The 19907-nt window shown below is 38.5% G+C and overlaps 1 protein-coding gene across 1 annotated transcript in view; it reads left to right on the forward strand.

The window, feature by feature from the left end:
• Positions 1-18132, forward strand: part of LOC140357798 (adhesion G protein-coupled receptor E5-like) — a 65516-nt gene extending 47384 nt beyond the window's left edge. The window contains exons 4-23 of the mRNA XM_072442313.1: positions 5496-5627; positions 6945-7095; positions 8260-8385; positions 8571-8714; positions 9187-9366; positions 9981-10127; positions 10202-10239; positions 10642-10716; positions 10815-10844; positions 11459-11621; positions 11705-11818; positions 12616-12791; positions 13618-13800; positions 14279-14482; positions 15362-15600; positions 15672-15738; positions 16499-16590; positions 16721-16880; positions 17674-17739; positions 17826-18132. Coding sequence (XP_072298414.1) covers positions 5496-5627; positions 6945-7095; positions 8260-8385; positions 8571-8714; positions 9187-9366; positions 9981-10127; positions 10202-10239; positions 10642-10716; positions 10815-10844; positions 11459-11621; positions 11705-11818; positions 12616-12791; positions 13618-13800; positions 14279-14482; positions 15362-15600; positions 15672-15738; positions 16499-16590; positions 16721-16880; positions 17674-17739; positions 17826-17870 — 2532 coding nt within the window. The 3' untranslated portion in view covers positions 17871-18132. The remainder of the gene's footprint in view (positions 1-5495; positions 5628-6944; positions 7096-8259; positions 8386-8570; positions 8715-9186; positions 9367-9980; positions 10128-10201; positions 10240-10641; positions 10717-10814; positions 10845-11458; positions 11622-11704; positions 11819-12615; positions 12792-13617; positions 13801-14278; positions 14483-15361; positions 15601-15671; positions 15739-16498; positions 16591-16720; positions 16881-17673; positions 17740-17825) is intronic.
• The last annotated feature ends 1775 nt before the right edge of the window (positions 18133-19907 follow it).

Genomic DNA, 19907 nt, shown 5'->3' on the forward strand with positions numbered 1-19907 from the left:
GAAATTGTTTTGGTGCTGTAATATTTTGTAAAAAGAAAAAAAAGGCTCCATGTACAAACCTGATCCCATAATCCATTCACTTAAGAAGCACTGTAATGTACTTTAAAAAATGAACTGAACATATACTGTTTAAAGTAGTAAAGCTCTAAACAAACTTGCCCAGGCCCGGCCTCCTCCTGGATTTGTCTTGTAAAGGCTGCTCACCTGAGAAGTGAAGTGCAGATGTAAATGGAACATAAACAAGAGCAGACTGAGGGAAAGGAGGAACATTTGACTGGTGAGAAACACTGTTTTGACAGCACAAGGTGTTTGTGGAGAGATCGACGCACAGGCAAATCAGCCGCAGGGGATCTCAGGCCTTTTCTAACCAATTTGTCTCCATTTTTCTTCTTTACTTCTTCACCAGTTGTGTGATTTGGTGATTAATACACACAAAAATGACATTCTGACCATGTTTAAACCGACACTCTAAATAGATCATCTAAAAGTCTCAGTTATTTGCTTTGGATCAACAGAAAATAATGATATGGAATACAATGACAGTACTTGTTGTGTAGTTCTTCTTTTAAAATATAAACAACCCAGAAATATTACGTTATGGAAGATTTTATTTTCCTTATAACAACAACCTAAGGGAAATGCTTCCTGACGCAATGGAATATGACGTCTGTAAAATAAGAAAACAACGATTTGAATGTATCCCATGAGTAAAATCGATCCTTGTCTGAACCATCACCAGTCATGTGCATGTTGCGTTTTGTCGATTAGATTTTGTCATATAGTTTATGTCAATTTGATAGGTTTTTACTGAAGAAATAAAACTTAATGTCATTTGAAATTACAAAACGCCAACAGAGAATTTACTAAAGAAACTTTGTAATTTAATGTCTGACATCATTTTATGCCATTTCTATCTTGTTTATTGAAAGCATTTTAACGTTTGATTTACTGTATTTTCCGCACTATAAGGCGCACTTAAAAGCCTTTAATTTCTCAACGACAATGTGCCTTATATATGGATTCATTCTGGTTGTGCTTACTGACCTCACAGCGATTTTATGTGGTACATGTTTTGTTTCACTTAATGCGCCTGATAGTCCGGTGCGCCTTATAGTGCATAAACTACGGTAATCCAAAATCATTGGAGTCCAACAGAATGACTTTGGCGCATATTGGTGGAAGCAAGTGGTAGGAAAGGCCCAGCGAATCATAAGCCAACCAGAGCCCACCCTGTCCGCTCCGCCCAAGTTGATTGATTTGTGTAAAATGTCCAATGTTCATGTGCATCAACACGTCAACAATGCACCCATTCCCTGGTCGGCCCCAAAACTGCTTTTTAGTCCGTGTAGAACTTATCAAATACAACCGGAAAAAGGTTTACATCAGATAGTTGCGCCCAAATGGACTTCCGGAAATGTTCATCATAGGTGCATTTCCACTGTGAGAGACTGAATCTAAACATAATCCAATATCCGGAAATCACAGTGTAAGGTTTTTAAATAATTAATTTGTATGTTATTGCTGCAAATAAGTATTCGAACACCTGCCAATCAGCAAGAACTCTGGCTCTCTATTAGACCTGTTAGTCTGCCTTTAAAAAGTCCACCTCTACTCCACTTATTCATCTTCAGGTGCTATCATGAGTAGCACCTGTTTGAGCTTGTTAGCTGCATAAAGACACCTGTCCATGGGCAAGAGCAAAGAGAGAACAGGTGGAAAAAGTGGCTTTGGTGTATTTACTTTACAAAGTCCAAAACGGAGGCAATGGGCTTGTCTGGGTCCCGCAGATACTTCAGAGGTGAGCAGAGTTTAGTCAATATTATTGTTTGCTCCAAGAGCTGCATCTTGTTTTTTTAGTTTTATCGTTGTGGGGTTTGTTTTGGGTCTTCTTCAAGCGTAATCTCTGATTGGCTAAAAAAAAAAAAAAGTTCAGCTTTGTTCAACTTTTCTACGTCTGCTTGACACTCAAGCACCTCCGATGCGCCACGTCTGACGCTCAAAACGCTGGACGCACAAGACGCTTAGACTTTGAATGTAAACAGGACGCTTTGACGCCGCGGTCTGAACAGGCCTTTAGAGACGAGGAGCAAGCTGAGGTGACATTGGTCATTTCTGAGATCTGCTCTAGCAGACAGTATAAGACCTTTTCATAGGGTTCAGGCAAATGACTCCTTTCTGATTTGAAGGTTTTTATGTGGACTTTCCCCGTTCAAGATGTATAATAGAGTAATTGAGGACTGTTGACACAACTTAAAGCCATGAATAGGCCTCACTACAGTGTTTGTGAGTGTGTGTTGGGGGGGTATATGTTGGATTTGCAATGCTGAAATTGCTTTTCATTTAGATTTGTAGTTAGGCAACTAATTTCACTAAAACATAGTTAACAAAATTTGTTGCATAAAATCTTGATTTATAATCGTACTTCCTAGTTGAAAAAGAGCAGCAGATTTGACATAAGTAGTATCAACTGTTACCTAGCAACTGTAAACTGCAAACAAGGGCCAAAAGTGAAAATACACCATTATTTTGTTAAATGGAATGTGCATTGATGACATAGACAGAAAAAAAATCCTCTATAAATTATTTTGAAACTTTTCTTGTAAAAGTACAATTAAGAAAAACTTTATGTAACGTTTATGTGACCGGATCGTTCCTGCGTTGTGTCTTAATTGAGTGGCCACGAGACACGGTTTTATCCGTTTATTCTGGTAAACAGAAACACAAAAATAAAGTCAAACGTGCCACGAGGCAACTCCAGCCCAAACTCTTCCCCGCACGGAGATAACAGAAGGTCAATAAAACATACCTGGTAAACAGAAACACAAAAATAAAGTCAAACGTGCCACGAGGCAACTCCAGCCCAAACTCTTCCCCGCACGGAGATAACAGAAGGGCAATAAAACATACCTGGTAAACAGAAACACAAAAATAAAGTCAAACGTGCCACGAGGCAACTCCAGCCCAAACTAAAAGGGATATAACACAATTAAATCAACACACTACATAGAAAACATGAAGGACGACCCGAAGGATGACTGACCTCTTCCCCGCACGGAGATAACAGAAGGGAAGAGGAAGTCACGTCCATCACATTTATAGGAGAAATATAAGGGAACACACGAAGAAGAAGAAGGGGGCTGGAGGACATCTACAGCACAATAAAACAAACACCAGGCATGTTGAACATAATATTAAACAAAAATAATATAAGATTTTGTGTGATTATACATGAACTGGTTACATTTATACTTGTCTTTCAGTCAAGTCTAAATGCATCAGCATGAGGCTACAGGCAGATCCCTCCTCTCAAACATGCTGCATGACTGCTGTTCTTACACTTTGCATTCATTTTTGCATCGGAACCACCCAATCACAATGAAAACAATTTTTGGATGTTAAGCAAATTTTTTAAATATACATTCAGAGCCTCGTTTACAGTCATACCAGTCTCCTCAGGAATTGCAACAATGAGCCTCTTCATCCTTACACTGCTCGGCAAGTTATTACATTTAATTTTATTATGTATATATTATGCATTTTAGAAGGTTTGGCATTTTGTATATTAAATATTCAAGAAAATTTGTATATGAAATATGTCTTCAATTCTGTACTACAAAAAGTTGACTTTACTTACTTTTTAGACCATGGTTTGTGACTGGTTCAGATATAAGTTACATTCTTGTTCCAGATTTTGTCACAATTTCAGTTGGAGGGCATGAGCATCCACGGGAAATGTAATGCTTTTTGGACAAATTTATGATCCACAAATGTTGATTCTTTGCCTGCTCTTTATTATTTTATCACCTTACGCCTTATCTTCTCACAATAACTACAAAACAGAATTATTTGACATTGGGGTGAGAAAAATTGCACTGAAGACAATATTATTTTACTCGCATCATTTCCCGTTTTCTCCCTCAGTCATTTTGAGAAACATGTTAAATATGCAGCTTTTTTTACAGGTCTATTTGGCCAGTCCCTGTCTGAAGTTCTCGAGCTTCCTTCTTCAAATGGTATGTGTGGTATGCTATACGTACGTAATTTAAAGGCTTTATATTTCATTGTTCACTCCGATTCCATATGCCTTACAGTTACAGTTACAGATCCCATTACCGTTCCCGTTCCCACCCTTGCACCCAGTCCATGTGATTTCTACACAAAAATAGAGGATTCTTGGCGCAACGTTGCGTTCAAATCAACTGGTTTCAAGGCTTACCCCAACTACGACTCCAAATTGGCTGAAGAGTGGATACGCTTTGTGGGAATCGGAGGCGACAGAATTATCAGCTCTTGTATTTGTCGAAGCTGTGGTGGCACGCCAAATCCTATTAATGTGCCATTCACGTATCCAGAAGACAACATAACTACAACATCAGGGATAGCCTATATAGACACTGGGTCAGGCTGTCCTCACAGTCCTCACTCAATGCAAATGGAAGTGATGTATTGTCCTGAAGAATTCTTCATATACAAGTCTGCGCCATTTTCGACCACCTCTGCAGGCTTTGTAACATGTAAGTTTATTTGATTTTTATTTGATTTAGACCGTTGTGAGACAGGTTAGTTTTACCCTACTGATGATGTGTTGTTGCAATAATAATGTGTTGAAGTGTTTAAATGAGGCTATTGAAGGCATTGTACCTCATTTTTACTGTTTTGAAATGTGAAAAAGAGAACTAGTTCATGTAATAAAGTTTGGCCCTGGTACGGATATGTTGCAAAAACATCTATTCAGGTGAAAATGAGACCACAGCGCTCTCTCTGCATCTAAACATACCTTGTTTTATTCTCCGAGAAGCAGGAAGCGTGCCTTTAGCGTGCTTATGTTTGCTTATGCAGGGCTCAGAGTGAAAAGAGTGAAAAGTGCGTAGAAACTCATCACATTCACGTATTTAGTGTGCTGGGAATGCAGTGGGAAAGTGATCGACACACGTGGAGCTTTAAAGAGTTTAGCGTGAACTAGTGCTGTTTTTTACATCTCAGAACAGTAAAATTCAGGTGCAGCTGCGATATTGGTATTATTGTGATATTTGAATATATATTGAAGTATACTTTTTGACACCGCTATTTCAGTTTATGCCTTAATGTACTTTGAACATACACGCCTGCACTTATCTAACAGAGAAGAAGTTTATGGATTCGATTTTTGATTTGAAATTATCTTTTAAAAGCAAATCCGCGACAAAACATTTTTAATTTTTTTTAATTAAAGCATATTAATGAACATTCGGAACGTAAATATGTAACGATTACAACTAAAAGAATACATTTCTGTTAGATGGTGGACCTTGGTATTATAATGCGATATCGATACGTTTTCGATATATTATGCGGTCCAATCTAGTGATGTGTCAAAGGGTTCGTTAGAGATTGCTGGTCGGATGGTCATTCAAATACTTGAAATATTTTTTCAAGTCTTTTAATAACGTGTCTGATAACATTTTTAGATATTCCCTTAGCTGAAAATGTGATGAATCTTTGTTTCTTGTGCTCAGATCATTACGAGTGCACAGCGTCTTCCTGTGGGCCTCTCGCTGAGTGCGACAAAGCAGGAGGATGCGTTTGTGTCTCTGGTTATAGACTGGATCCAGCACTTCAACCAGAGCCGGACAGCTATGGTTGTTTTGGTAAATGCAAAAAAATCCACTGCATTATTTGTTCAGCGTGTAACCTACAGTGTTAGTGGCAGTCGTTTTTAAGATATTTTACATACACATACTTACGGACAGTAGAAGAAGCTGTATTCAATGTTGTTAAAGTATAAATATGTGTGCAAAAATGTACTAGTAGAAGTATCATATTCTAATTCAGTCAAAGTTTTGATGTCTGTGTGATCCCTCATTCAAACAGGAGTGATCTGTCGTAGAAAAGGTTTCTATGGACAAATTTTAAACTTTTCTATAGAGAATTGTGACGATCCTGGTTAGAAAATCTTCTCCCCTCCCCAGCTCGGTGATCACTGAAGTTTCCTTGATAACTGACGTGGCTCTGGCGTAGCTCTGGCGTAGCTCTTACGTGGCTCTTACGTGGCTCTTACGTAGCTCTGACGTAGCTCTGACGTAGCTCTGTCGTAGCTCTGAGAATCTTCTCTGCTGTTTTTAAGTCCATAAATCATCTCCAGACTCGTCATGTGACTTTCTGTCGTCTTATCATGATCAGTACAACTGCGTGCTGAGACCAGGAAATAAACAGTGCCATCTACTGGCTACAATAGGGAATTACATAGTCTGAAGTGTTGGAAACAGGCTCCAAATGTAATTTTGTTTGTTGTAAATGTTTTCTCTTTTTAGTTCTAGAACACGAGATGCCAAACTAAAGATACTCAAGAGTTTAAAGGCCAATATCAATAGAAATATTGCATCATATTTTCCCTTTAACTAACAGATACCAAAATGTATCTGGTCCCACATCTTTTACCTATAGTTGAATCTATGTTTTGGCAGATGAAGAAAAAGGCAAAACGTGACACAGCCTGCGCCCTAAAAAACTGCACTATTTATAATGATATATAATATAATAATACAATAATATGAAGGCCCAAAGTCACTGGGATAGGCTCCAGTCACCCGCGACCCCGAAAGGGAACAAGCGGTAGAAAATGGATGGAATAATATGATATAATGATTCTCCAAAACAATGTAGTATAACAACCATTGTAAATGTTCATCTATAAAAAAAAGCATCACTAAAGCACATCAAGAACACTTATGATATTTTTGTAAAAGAGCATTCAAAGCCTTAGGAAGGGTCACATCAAGCTAAATTATAAATACTGTTTGTAATTAATGATTCTATTGACCCTGAAGGTAGTTATGACATCATTGCAATACACTAGACTGTGAAGATCAAACCGATAATGGTTTCGAGAGTATAGATTTGTGTCGAGGTATTACATGTATAGTGAATGAATGCCCAGTTCATAATCAACGTTTCCTTTCATTTGCTTAGACATTGATGAGTGTGCTGAGACTTCAACTCTGTGTGGGTCCGACTCCGAGTGTGTGAACGACCCTGGAAAGTACCACTGTCTTTGTCTGGATGGATATCAGGCAACCAACACTTCACTGGCACCGGCAGGCACCAACCCATGCATAGGTAATGTACATATAATAAATCTGTACGACCCGTGGTCTGAAATGTTCAAAGAATCGCAAGTAAGAAGCAGGACTGAGATACTGTAGGAGGAAGGTGACAAACTGAAATATTCTGAGCCCTCTAGTATTAATATGGTTACTCAAACATGCATGAATCACTCAAAACACAACTATGAGCAGGCTTTTAATGAGGAAGAAACATTATAACATGATTAAACTCTCATGGAAGCCTCATACACATACTATGCAAAATTGACCTTTTTTGAGTTTTTAATGTTATACTGTTGTCCCCTCTTTAAAAAGATAATTTTGAGCTCCATTCATGTCATGTTTACTAGGTCTTCCTCAGAGTCTCAGAAATAACTTTTTAATAACTTTTAAAAAATTTTGCATCAAATATTACTGTATCATTTTAATTTTTTTGCCAGAGACCATGCAGAAAATCATTAATCTTACAAGAGAAAAGATAATCTCCACCTGATTTAGGTACTTGGGCAGATGACAAAAACATAAGTAAAAAGTACACATTTACAGTAAAAATCTGGACTTTTCGTGCTCAGTGCGGTCCATAAACCATCACCCGAATGCTTGTCTCTATTAGAATACCAGTCACGCTGCCTAAAGGCTTCTTTTTGTGTGTGTATGTGTGGTATTTTTTCATTCCCACTGCTGACAGTAGAGGGCGTTCAAATGACTATAACCTCATTGGAAACGGAGGCGTAGTTTCTAAGATTTTAAATGTGAAATAAATGTGAAATACTAACGCTAAGGAGATTTTTCCAATTCAAGCAAGAATCCAAAAAATTTACACTTTTGTATGTATCATGTATTTTAAATTCCTCATCTACATTATGCTTGAAGATGTTTTTAGTGAAGTGTATATAAGTTTTAATTCCAGTCTTTTTCAAGCCTCATACACCTTCACCGAACTCTTTCATCATCGGTGCTTTTATTGAATTGTAATATAAAGAACTGATATATAATTAGCTTTAACTTTTCAACATGGTTCAGTTCCAGCTGATGCCTGTAGAGGGCGTTTTGCATCGTAGCATTATTTCAAACCACATGACAAACCTTTGACTAAACATAGACATAGGAGGAGTTACCCAGTGTATCACTTAACAATTTCTTAATATTTGACCTTTTGTTTTATTGTTTTCTACAGATATTGATGAATGCTTGGACAATGCTTGCGGACCGTACGGTGACTGTACCAATACCGTGGGAAATTTTACATGCGATTGCCATGACGGTTTTGAAATTATCAAAAAAGGGAAACCACCATGTCAAGGTTTGAGATTGAAATAATACAAATAATTACAGCTTGCATATGTTTTAGCGCGTTTAAGATACTCTGTTTTAATTACGATGTTGTAGGCTACCTTGTTTAGAAACTATTTAGGTTGAAAACAGTTCGTAAGTTGGTTTGCCAGCATTATAGCCAAGTCGAGACTGATTTTTTTTTTTTTTCCTCAGACATAGATGAATGTTTGGACAAGAAGGTGTGTGGTCCAGACTCAACTTGCACCAACACAATCGGAGCCTTCACCTGTAAATGTGATATCGGCTACGTACCAACGAATGAATCCAGCATGGCTCGCGCTGACAACCCCTGCATAGGTTTGGCTCGTCCTCATGTTTAAATCAATAGTATTTTCACCAAATGTGTTGACTTCAGTATATTTTAACGTCAAATTGGACATAAAGTGTCTGTCTGTATGGTAAAATGTTATGAAAAAGACAGGGGGGAATCTAATTATGATTTTCTTTTTAATAATTATAATATATTATTATATTTGCTTTAAATCTGTAATTTAATGTAGAAAACTTTCACTCTTTAAAAACAACTACTTCAAATAAATATTCAAAAATGTTTTGTTCTGTTTTTCTTAATTATTATGAATTTTCAATGAAACAATGACATTTCCCCATGTAAGGAATATTGTATCTTATCTATTATCTAGTATTTGTTTTGAGTGTAAGGGCCTTCAGTCAGGAAATATATATATATATATTTAAAAAATCTAAAGATAGTCATTTTTAAATCATTTGAAATTTGAACATGTGTTTTTTTTTTTTTTTTTTTTTGCAGATATGGATGAGTGTACCAGATTTTCCATCGAGGTTGACCCATTCAAAAAGTTTTTTCAAACCATCTGCGGGCCCAGTTGCAACTGCACCAACACCATCGGCTCCTACTACTGCACCTGCTTCAGCGGGTACCGAATCAGCAACAGAGAGAAGATGGCCAGCCGCTCCAACCCCTGCATCGGTAAACTCATTCCCTCTATATTCTGCATTAAATTATATTTGATTTGGTTTAGCAGGGTCTCTACACGTTGGATCACCACCAGACTGAATGTTTGTACTGGAAAAGTACTGCCTTAAACTAAAGCATTGATTCATTTATGCATTAAGTACTTTGTTATTTAGTCTTCTGTGTACAGCAATCGTCCATGTAGGTTCCAGAAAAGACAATTAACTGCAGTGGACAAAGGTTTAGCACGAGGATGCGTTAGTGTTAGTGCAGAAAGATTCTCTCTTCAGACAGATATTTAAGGCAGTGAAAAAACTACCTGGATGAGTGGCGAAACATTCTTAAAAATGTGTGTCTAGTTGACTTTGTTTTTTATTAATTCAGTAATTTATTTAATTTGTAATGGATGTATTTATTTTAGGTTTATTAACCGAATATAAGCAGAAAATCGTTTCTCACCCAACGCTGACCTGATCTTGTGATTAAAAAAAAACAATGTATTTCTGGTTAAGTTATTTCTGATTAAATGTTTTGTTGGTTGTGGTGGTCTGAGGTGGTCTTGACTCAGACAGGCAGCCACCCTAACCCTAACCCTAACCCTTAACACCAATTTACTTTTGACTCGACAGATATTGACGAGTGCGTGGAAACACCCGGCATCTGTGGCGTTGACACTATTTGTACAAATTACCCGGGCACGTTCTATTGTTCTTGTCCAGAGGGGTACTACCCTGACACAGGGCTGTACTGGACTGTGGGGGTCACTTATTGTCAAAGTAAGCAACAAAAACTGCAGTTACCATGACAAGTCATAGTAGTAGTAATCATTGTACTTTTTCTACTCTGACAGATGTTCAAGAAATAATAAATGAGCTTAAACCTCCAGAGGTAACACGATTTCTACAACAAACGGTTGTTGTTTTAAGGTCTAAGTCCGTCATATGTCCAACAGTGTAATAGTCTATTGTATTTTACACAATTATTAAGAAGGTTTTACAATGCTTTGTGAGAAAAATAAAATTGTTAGGGTAAAATAATAATTGTCAAGCAGTTGTATTTTTGGAGAGATGTATTCAGCAAAATGTTAGATTTCAGAACTTCGGACTGATACTTTACTTTGAGATTAAAAAAAATAAATGTAGCCGTAACTCAACGCTAAGCCTGCCCAGGGATGTTATTAAGTCCCACTGAGATGTAGTAACTCTACATAAGGCTCTTTTATTTTTAAAAATGATAACTATTATGTTCGGACATGATTGAACTTCATGAATTGATTTCTTTTGTTCACAGGGCCAAACAAAAGAGGGGGTCTTTCTCGGGAAAATTGACGAGCAACTGAACAATCTCACAGACATACCAACACCGGTGAGTCTGTTACACACTTCTTATTTAGCTTATGTTTATGAAATAATTTCTATAATTCATATAATGGAAACTGATATTTGCTTACTTTCTCCCCACAGACTATTGCGAACAGTTTTTCAGCATCTATGGTAACAATTCTACACCAATATACATCCTAAATGCCGAAGAGAAAAGATTAAAAAAATCAGTTCTCTCTCAGATGTTACTGCTCCTAATGTGTTAAAAGAAGATAATTATCTTACATTTTGGTAGCTCTGAACCGGAATCTTGATCTGAAGTGACGTCAAACGTGAAACTGAAGAAAAAAAAAATATATATATATATATATATAATTGAACACTGTCCGGTTTTATTAAAGCACCGTTTTACACAGCACAGTTTAAATGAACCTAAAAAAAATAAAGGTGTTATATGGTATTTTTGTTTGTCAAATCATAAATGCTGTGTTATTTATATGGATTTTGGCTCTTGTTTTCAGTTTGGTTGCTAGGGAACCTGTGCTGTGTCATATTTGCTGCTGATGTCCAACCAGGAAGTGACATGATAAACTTACAAACAAAAATAGTCAAACTGGGGACAAAAAGGCAAAATATGTTATATAAATTGTGTTCACATTATAATGAAATTAGTAGTCTAACCTGTCACATAAACTTTAATCTCTGCACTTTGAAATCGCACTTAGAATTGCGTTGTAAAAATGATTTAAATAGCTCGTCCATTCTACAATGTTTGCACTGTGCAGGAAGTGGCTGGGGTGGGGCCACGTGCCAGGTCCAGCCGGGTGAGCAGCTCCGGAGATGGCACAGTGGGCAGCCTCATCCTGGGCCTTTCCGATCGCTTGGTGGCCACAATGAGGCACGACGTTTATAACCAAACCACTCTTAACGTCAAGAATTCAGCAGTGGGTAAGACGCGTGTATGAAAACAATACGAGGTTGAAATCACGGTTTGTTAAAGGAAGCTGAAATGATTGTAATGTTCGTCATAGATTTAAGCATGGAAACCTACGGATACTCGGGGAACAACAAGAAAAGCGCACCCCTCGTAGCCAACGGAAACGCCATGCAGCTCAATATGGACGATCTGGCGGAAAATAATAATGGTGAGTGTTTTCTTTTTGTTTGGAATGGATCTCAATGCATACTCAGCTTGACCTCCCTTTCTCGCATTTCCATTCGTCGCTACCTAACTCGAATCAGGACTTCTTAAGAATCTGCTTCTTCTTGGTTCCAAATGAGACATGTATGTGCTAAAACGTGACTTAAACAGACTGCTGACCACAACATCCCTACCCCATTTTTATTTAAATATTCAACAGCAGTAACTTCTTGTATATACATGCGTTCGCACATCTGGGAACTTGTGCAGTGGCAACCGAGTCCACCATTTTGAAAGGGGCATAACAGCACGTCTACTACATACGAAATCCAGGAAATATGAGGCCAAAATGGCAAAAACCTGCGTTCTGTAAGGTCATTGTTCTGTTAGGACATTGTTCTGTTGACTGACCACGAAATGATAGCTTTGTCGTGTACCTTTGTCTGCCGTTATCGTCTAAAGAATCAAAGTATTCGTAGCTCATTATGCCGTAGAAAAGTATGCAGTCGTGTTCGTTTTATATATCGCGTGCCCCTTTTAAAATGGCCGCTATGGGGAAGTCCCTGCTGTATGACGTCACCGCGAACGCATGTATTGCACACGAGGCTGTAAGCCGTTATTTTCAACGGGCACAAACAGCTAGCATTAGCAATCGATAGCTTATTTCCATACATTTTAGCTTCCTGCTTCCTGTGATCTTTAGCTCTACACTACCGAATAAAAAGCAACATTTTTCCCAGTAAGGCAGAATGAAAAGGACTACTTTGACGCAAACACGCATACCTATGTTCACATGTCCAGGCTCTGCGGCAGCTGCCTTCTTCACTCTGAATGGAATGGAGAGCCTGCTTAGTCACCAGTACCTGAAAACAGAGAACCGGACGGAGATGTTTTCTGACGTGATCAGTGCGGTCCTGCCCACGATGAACAATACCAACATCTCAGACCCGGTCAATTTCACCATCCAACACAAGAAGGTATAGCCCACAAACCGAAAATATGCAAAAATGGTTTTGAAAATGGTTAACCCGTTCCAGTTGTCCTCATAGGGTCCGACCTCGGAGAGACGTTTTCACAGAGTTTATGCATTCCAGCGTCAAGTTGTAAAAATCTAAGAGCAATACTTAACAGTGTATGGACTGTAATCAAACAATAAAAACCCAAAAGGTGCTCAAATCAACCAGAATATAGATTCAATTAAGATAATTTCTCATTAATAACTACATCTGTAAGTTTAAAAATCAAGATTTGAATGTGAACTTTTGCTTTATGGTTGTCATAAGCTCCATGTAGACGTTAGCAACATTAGCACAACAAAGCTAATCTAACTGCAGAGGCTCAACAGCAGCGCAGGAGTTTGTTTAAAGACAGCAGGAGGCAGTAGAGAGCAACGAAAGGGAAAATAACAACTGTCAATATTTTTATAAACTTGTCCATAATTGTATTTTGATTTCCTATGTAAGTTAAGTTAGCATTGGCATTGTAGCACAAACACCTACCCTATTAAACACAGACATATTATTCAATTAATATTATCCAACTGTGACTTGTTGTCTGTTGCGTGATCTTTAAAAATTGATTATTTTAGCATAGCTCCAGAGAAAACCCCGTAAACGTAAGGGTATTCACGGACAAGCTAACCAACCGGAAGTAGCGCCGCGTGGCTATGCACAGAGCCCATTGCTTCGTCACAAAAACATCACAACACATCCGTTTTGGCGTCATTATTCAATCACCCTTTTTCTCTGGGGTTAAGTCTTAGGGGCGAATGAAGTCTGAACTCGTATGAATGTTGTTTTCCAGTCCACGTATGAATCCGGCATGGTGACCTGTGTTTACTGGAAAGTGGAGAAGAACGATGAGGGCAAAGTCTCTTCCATGGGCTGGTCTACAGAGGGCTGCACCATGACCTTCTCCAACGAGAACTACACCGTGTGCAGCTGCATTCATCTCTCCACGTTCGCCTTGATTCTGCAGATAACAGATGTAACTTTGAAAAACGGGTTGTTTGGACACAGCTCACACGTTACAATATATAACAACAAATCAATTAAATAATGGTGTTTATTTTTATTTTTTTAAGTAGCAAAAATAGTACGATTTTAAAAAATAAATTCATAAAAATGAGGTACAAATAAGTATATGTACGCTAAGAAATGGAGAAAAGTAAATGCTAAATGATACATGCTAAACAATTGCACTGTTGTGAGTGTAAATTATAGAGTAATTGCAGTCATTGTTACGTACACATTAAGAGAAACGAACGAATTAGGAAACAAGGAAATGAGAACAAAAACAAGGTGGTAAACCAGAAAAGCTGAAGGATGCAAAAACACAAGACATTTAGGAAACACAAGACATCTAGGAAACAAAGTTAATAGAGCGCAAAGAACAAATCAAACGTACATAACTTGATTGAGGTCTTAACATTTTCAGTGCTAATCATGTCAGTGTTATTTTCCAGCCTCCTCCGCAGAACGACTTCCTGGACTGGCTCAACAGGATCTGTGTGATAGTCGGGCTCTTCTTCTTCGCTCTGGCCGTTCTGACCTTCCTCTTGTGCAGCTGGAACCCCAAAATCAACAACACTGCCCGCCTCCACCTGTGTCTCAATCTGGGCTTGTCCCATCTGCTCATGCTGTGGAATGACCGCTATCTAGACGACAAGGTACAACGCTCACAGTAAAAGGTGTATGACATTTTTTCGGAGCGGGAGGCGAATGTAGGGAACGAAACGCTGTATTCCCGCTACTGTGTGGGATCATGACTGCAAATGGTTATATAAATGGCGGGAAAGGTTTAAAAGGTAGTTATTTGGACACTGTTTCAAAAGGTCATGACAACCAGATAACAGTGAGGTAAGGATGGTGAGAAAGAGGAGGAAAGGAGGCCATTTTTGTTGAGAAAGTAAATCCTTCTTTAAATAGGAATTGTGGTCAGATATAATCTTCCTTCTGTCTACAATAGCATCACGCAACCTTGGCAGAATTCAAACCAGTCTGACGGTAGTGAGGTATTTGACAGGTCTCAAACTGTTTGGTTGGTTGGTTGGTTGGTTGAGACAGTGTGCGTTAATGAACATACTGGATTGTAGCTAAGGGCTCATTTCCTTCTCGCATTCACTCTCACAACACACTCTTATTCATACACCAGCAGACTATTGTACATGTTTTAGTGATAGGGGAAACTGGAGGAAACTTACACAGACACGGGAAGAACATGCAAACATAGTCACAGAAAGGCTCCACGCTACAGGTCCAAGAACCCTCTTGCTTCTTGGTCCCCTCTGAACCTGATTTTTTTTTTTTTTTTTTTTACACCATTTTCTAAAAGCTGAAGCTTGACTATCTTTATTTTCCTCAAATCTGATACTTGAACGTTAAAGAGTTTCTTGGATGAGAATCCAAGAAGCTCTTTAATGTTTCGAAGTAAAGTTATCTACAACAGACTCTTTGTAGTTCTCAAATTCAACTCTACAAGTAACCAAAGCATCTATTCTATTGCTTTTGTTAAATCCCAATTCATTCTCCTGTTTGTATGTCCACAGCTGGCCTGCAAGGTGATGGCTGGCCTCCTCCACTTCCTCATCGTAGGCAGTTTTGTATGGATGTTGTTGGAGGCGACGCAGCTCTTCATGCTCGTGCGGAAGCTAACCAAAGTGCAAGTGATCAAGAGGGACGGCCTCCCCAGACCTTTGCTGTACTTCGTGGGATACGGGGTCCCATTGGTCGTAGTGGGTGTTTCTGCGCTGGTGTATTCCGATGGATACGGGGCAACTGCAGGAGCGTAAGTAACCGTAGGATAGACGGGCTGGATCCTAAATGTTATTTAATATTAAGTGTGTAACTTCATTCTAGGTGCTGGTTGACAACGACGAGGAGTTTCAACTGGGCTTTGACAGGACCTGTGATCGCTATACTGGGAGTGAGTGATAAAACAGTACATCAATAAGACCATGTTTGATTCAATATTGTTCAGTTGTGCTGACATAAGGGGGAAAGGTTCAGTTAAAGATAGAGATGTAACAAAAAATGATAAAAATATCATGATATCTTATCATCAAAACGCTCACAAAATAATCGAATTACAGGCGCCTTTGCTTAAAATCCTTGGTCTGTGTAGTTCCTGTTTCTTTAATTGTTGCCAAAACAACAATGATCCTTTACTCTACTTCAGTGCAGACAACATGAAAAAACAACTGTTATAAAAGTGATCACTTTATTTTTTGGAGTATGACTAATGATTATTAATGATTCAAACCAAAGGCTTATGAAATAATGACATTCTGTTTGCCTCAACTATAAATATCACGCAGCGATATGAATGTTGTGATACTATCGTACTGTGGGATTTGCAGATTGTTACATCCCTAGTTAAAGATATGATGTAACTTTTCTGGTGTGGAGTCCACCAACTGCTTGTCTCCATGGAGATGTTAACGCTTTACCTGGAATGTTACAAGTTTTGACATTAAACTTATCTTGTACGGTACATATTGCATTCATTAAATTTAAAGTGATTTATTTTAAATTTGCCATGATTTAAAAATATCTTGAAAACATGCCTTCTTATTGTGAGCAGGCTCGCTTCTCCACAGATCTGACCTGTAGCTTGACCTGGCTAAAATCAAAGTTACTAATGCTAACCTTCCTGAGCACGCCTCTGTTGTTTGTTTGTTTTTTAGATGAACTGCGTTCTGTTCGGTGCCACACTGTGGAGCCTGAGGACCACCTTGGCCAACATGAAGAGCGGTGCCTCGGATTCCAAAGATGCAAGGTGAAAACGCATGAACATACAATAGTGTTCATCCCAACATAGAACGCCTTTACTTTGAAACTGTGGCTGTATTTAATGTGTTTGGACTTTTGTTTTTTGTTTTTGACCCAAACTGTCTCTGACTTTGCAGATTAGTATTGTTCAAGATCGTGGCCCAGTTTGTCATTCTGGGCTGTACCTGGATCCTGGGTTTGTACCAGTCAAACCTTTTCTTCCAAGTTGCCTTCATAATCCTCAATTCGCAGCAGGGCACTTTGCTCTTCGTCGTCCACTGTATACTCAACAAGGAGGTAATTCATTCTCTGCAGTGTTATCTCATTTAAAGGACACTGTGACTGAATAGCACTGTTTCACTTGTATCTAAATTTGAAAGTGAAACCGTGTGATCATGGGTTCAACTTTCTGTTTATAGGTGATATTTTGAGGACTTTTACCCATTCAGAAGATATCATATTTTGTTTTGAACTGTTAATTGCCATGGCAACAGTGCAACATTGCCATCACTCTCAAACCATGGATACTGACATGAATATAAGAAATCCAACAGAGCCTTCCAGTGTTTGTAACCAAAACGCCACGTTCCAAAGCCCAGTACCATTCCATGTATAAGCTCTAGTGCATTTTCAACAGGGGAAGCCTCCAAACATCAAAAACTATGACAAACCAGGGCTCATTTGGTGACCGATGACCACTCGATTGCTAGTGTTAGAGATTCACACACACACTAACAACCTAGTATTAAACATTTCTTAAATCTACAGTTTTTTCTGGACAATAATGCACCAAAAACAAAGCCGGCATCAACATTTTTGACAGGAAAATGTGTGTTTTGTGTCACTAAGCGCCACAAATCCAAAGTTTATTTCCTGCGCCGTTATAGTGAATAATGTAAACACAAGAACCAGGCTGTTTAAGTTTAATGCCATACTGTGGAATATTCATGATAGCGAAGCATCCATCAAAAGGTTACACAGCACATCTTTAACACTGTGCATTTGCTTTATCAAACAAAAAACGTGAACAATTATAAAGTGATGTTTCTATTTGATCTCAAAATGTTCGTAATTGTGTATTTTGTTTTAGATTCGAGATGAGTACGTCAAATGGCTGACCTGCTCCTTCAAGAACAAAGAGGATGACGGTGAGGAGGTAAGTGCTGCGGGTCCAGATGCTTGACTCTGAATGTGGAGCTCACCATGTATTTTGACCTGTTATTGTCCCACTTTGTCCCACAGAATGATCTGCCGTCTGTGTCCGAAGATATGGACAAAACCAAATAAGAAGCAGAGAAATATCACCTGATTACATAAAACATGACTAGATAAAATGCATACGTATCCGTGGTGACACACAACTCTCTGTAAACCATGTGCTTTTTAGTCTGACAAACTCACTGTAGATTGCTAATAGTCCTTTGTGTACATTTGTTAATATAACACACTGTATATTTATTATGCATGATTTATAATGGCATTTATGTATAGTATCTTCAATGATTAACATGTTATATGTTATACAATGAAATAAAATTCCTGAACTTTATGGTTTAAGTGTCACAATTATTTAAAAAAGACAATTCCATCACCTCAGGGCGACTAGTTTGGGACATTTTTGGTGAATAAATTAGTTGGGGGATCTCCTCAGAAGCAGTGGGGGCCAGAGCGCTCGGGGCCCATCTCCAGATCTTGAGCGAGGCTTGATCAGGACAACTGAAGCTGGAGTATTTTACCTATGGTAAAAACAATATGGAGAAACATGCAAACTCCACACAGAAAGGCCTGGGGCGGCGAATATGGAATCGTCTTGCTGTGAGGCGAGAGGGCCACTCAGTCGATAAGAGCCATAATGAGGCACCGAACTTGGAGTGACATTGACCCACCTATTGTAGGGTGCCTCATTATCCGGCCCATCTTCCAAATGTAAAAAAATAAATCTTGTTTAGTGGTTTAATTTTGAGTAAGAACTAGTCTTGACTCGGGTTAGTCTTGTTTAGTCGTTGATTAATTCTGCTTTAGATCTGTTTTGATTCTGGGTTAGTCCTGGTTCAGACCTGGTTGGTATGATTCTAGCAGGGCCGGCCCAAGCCTTCAGGGGGCCCTAAGCGAAAACATATTTGGGGGCCCCTCACCACATCATCAGAATAAGTTTTATTGCCATTGTCAGTAAACCATTCACATATGGGAACTTTCTTCAACGCAAACAAAGAGCACCAAAACTCCAGGGCATCCGTTTGCCAGTTAGTTTATTCTCAACACCTCACAAGCTCAAATATTGACAACTTAAATCCCACAATGCAACTTGGTATTCCGCTGACATCACCTCTACTCCCTGTACAAATAACACACATCCCAGATATGTTTTTGGGCGTATTTGTGGGCATTAAGGGTCGACAGCCACATTAGCACATTAGTTTAAATTAATGAACAGGGGGGGTCTGGGGGCCCTTCCCCAGAAATTTTCAGACCTTTTTTGGGTCTTCTGCTGCATTTTAATGTGGCTAAAGTAAGAGTAAAATGTTGAGGTTGTAATGCTATAAAATGATGAAACTGTGCCAGGAGAAAATGATTAAAGCCAGTTGTTAATACATTAGTGTACTTAATTACTCAATACAATATTGGCTATGAAAAATAATTATGGTCAAATTGATTCATTTTAACTGAAAATGGAAAAGTAATAGTTATCCTTACTAATTTATCTTTTACAGCTCCAACTGTTCCTTCTTGCTAAAGTGACAAAACAAGTTATATTAAATTAAACAAATGGCATAAGCATTGCTTGATTAACGATTAACAATTAACACTGATAAAACAAACATGTTATTCCCAGAGAATGAACAGAACGAGAAGTGAAGGTCCAAACCTCGCTATAGTGAAGAGACTGCGTTTCTGCAGCTTTGCCACTTTTGTATAAAAATCTATAGTATTATTGTATAACAGACGTAATCATAATATGTCTGGTTATTTTTCACTATCAATTTATTATAATTTATAACAAATAGTCTAATGATGCTTTTAAATCAATTGAAAAGTTTTATTGCTCTATCAAAAGTGAATTACAATATAAATGTTTGTTCTGATCAGAACACCACACACTGGACTCCTGCATGAAACAATGCTGCGATGTGATTGGCTGATGGACCTTACGTGCATAAACCTTTACGTTCCTCTTATTGCACTTTAAGAAGTCAAAGTAAAACAGACATCACGAGTCACGATTGATCTCACACATGGTGATGTGAGAGAGAGGGACGCAAACTCAAACCCGCTCATCTCTAGGTGAGGCTGCACAGGGGCCCGGGACAGGGGCCCGGGACAGGG

The sequence above is a fragment of the Eucyclogobius newberryi genome, unplaced genomic scaffold (genome assembly GCF_026437365.1).
Source record: "Eucyclogobius newberryi isolate DKJ021-1_F unplaced genomic scaffold, fEucNew1.0.hap1 SCAF_13, whole genome shotgun sequence".
Taxonomy (NCBI): Eukaryota; Metazoa; Chordata; class Actinopteri; order Gobiiformes; family Gobiidae; genus Eucyclogobius; species Eucyclogobius newberryi.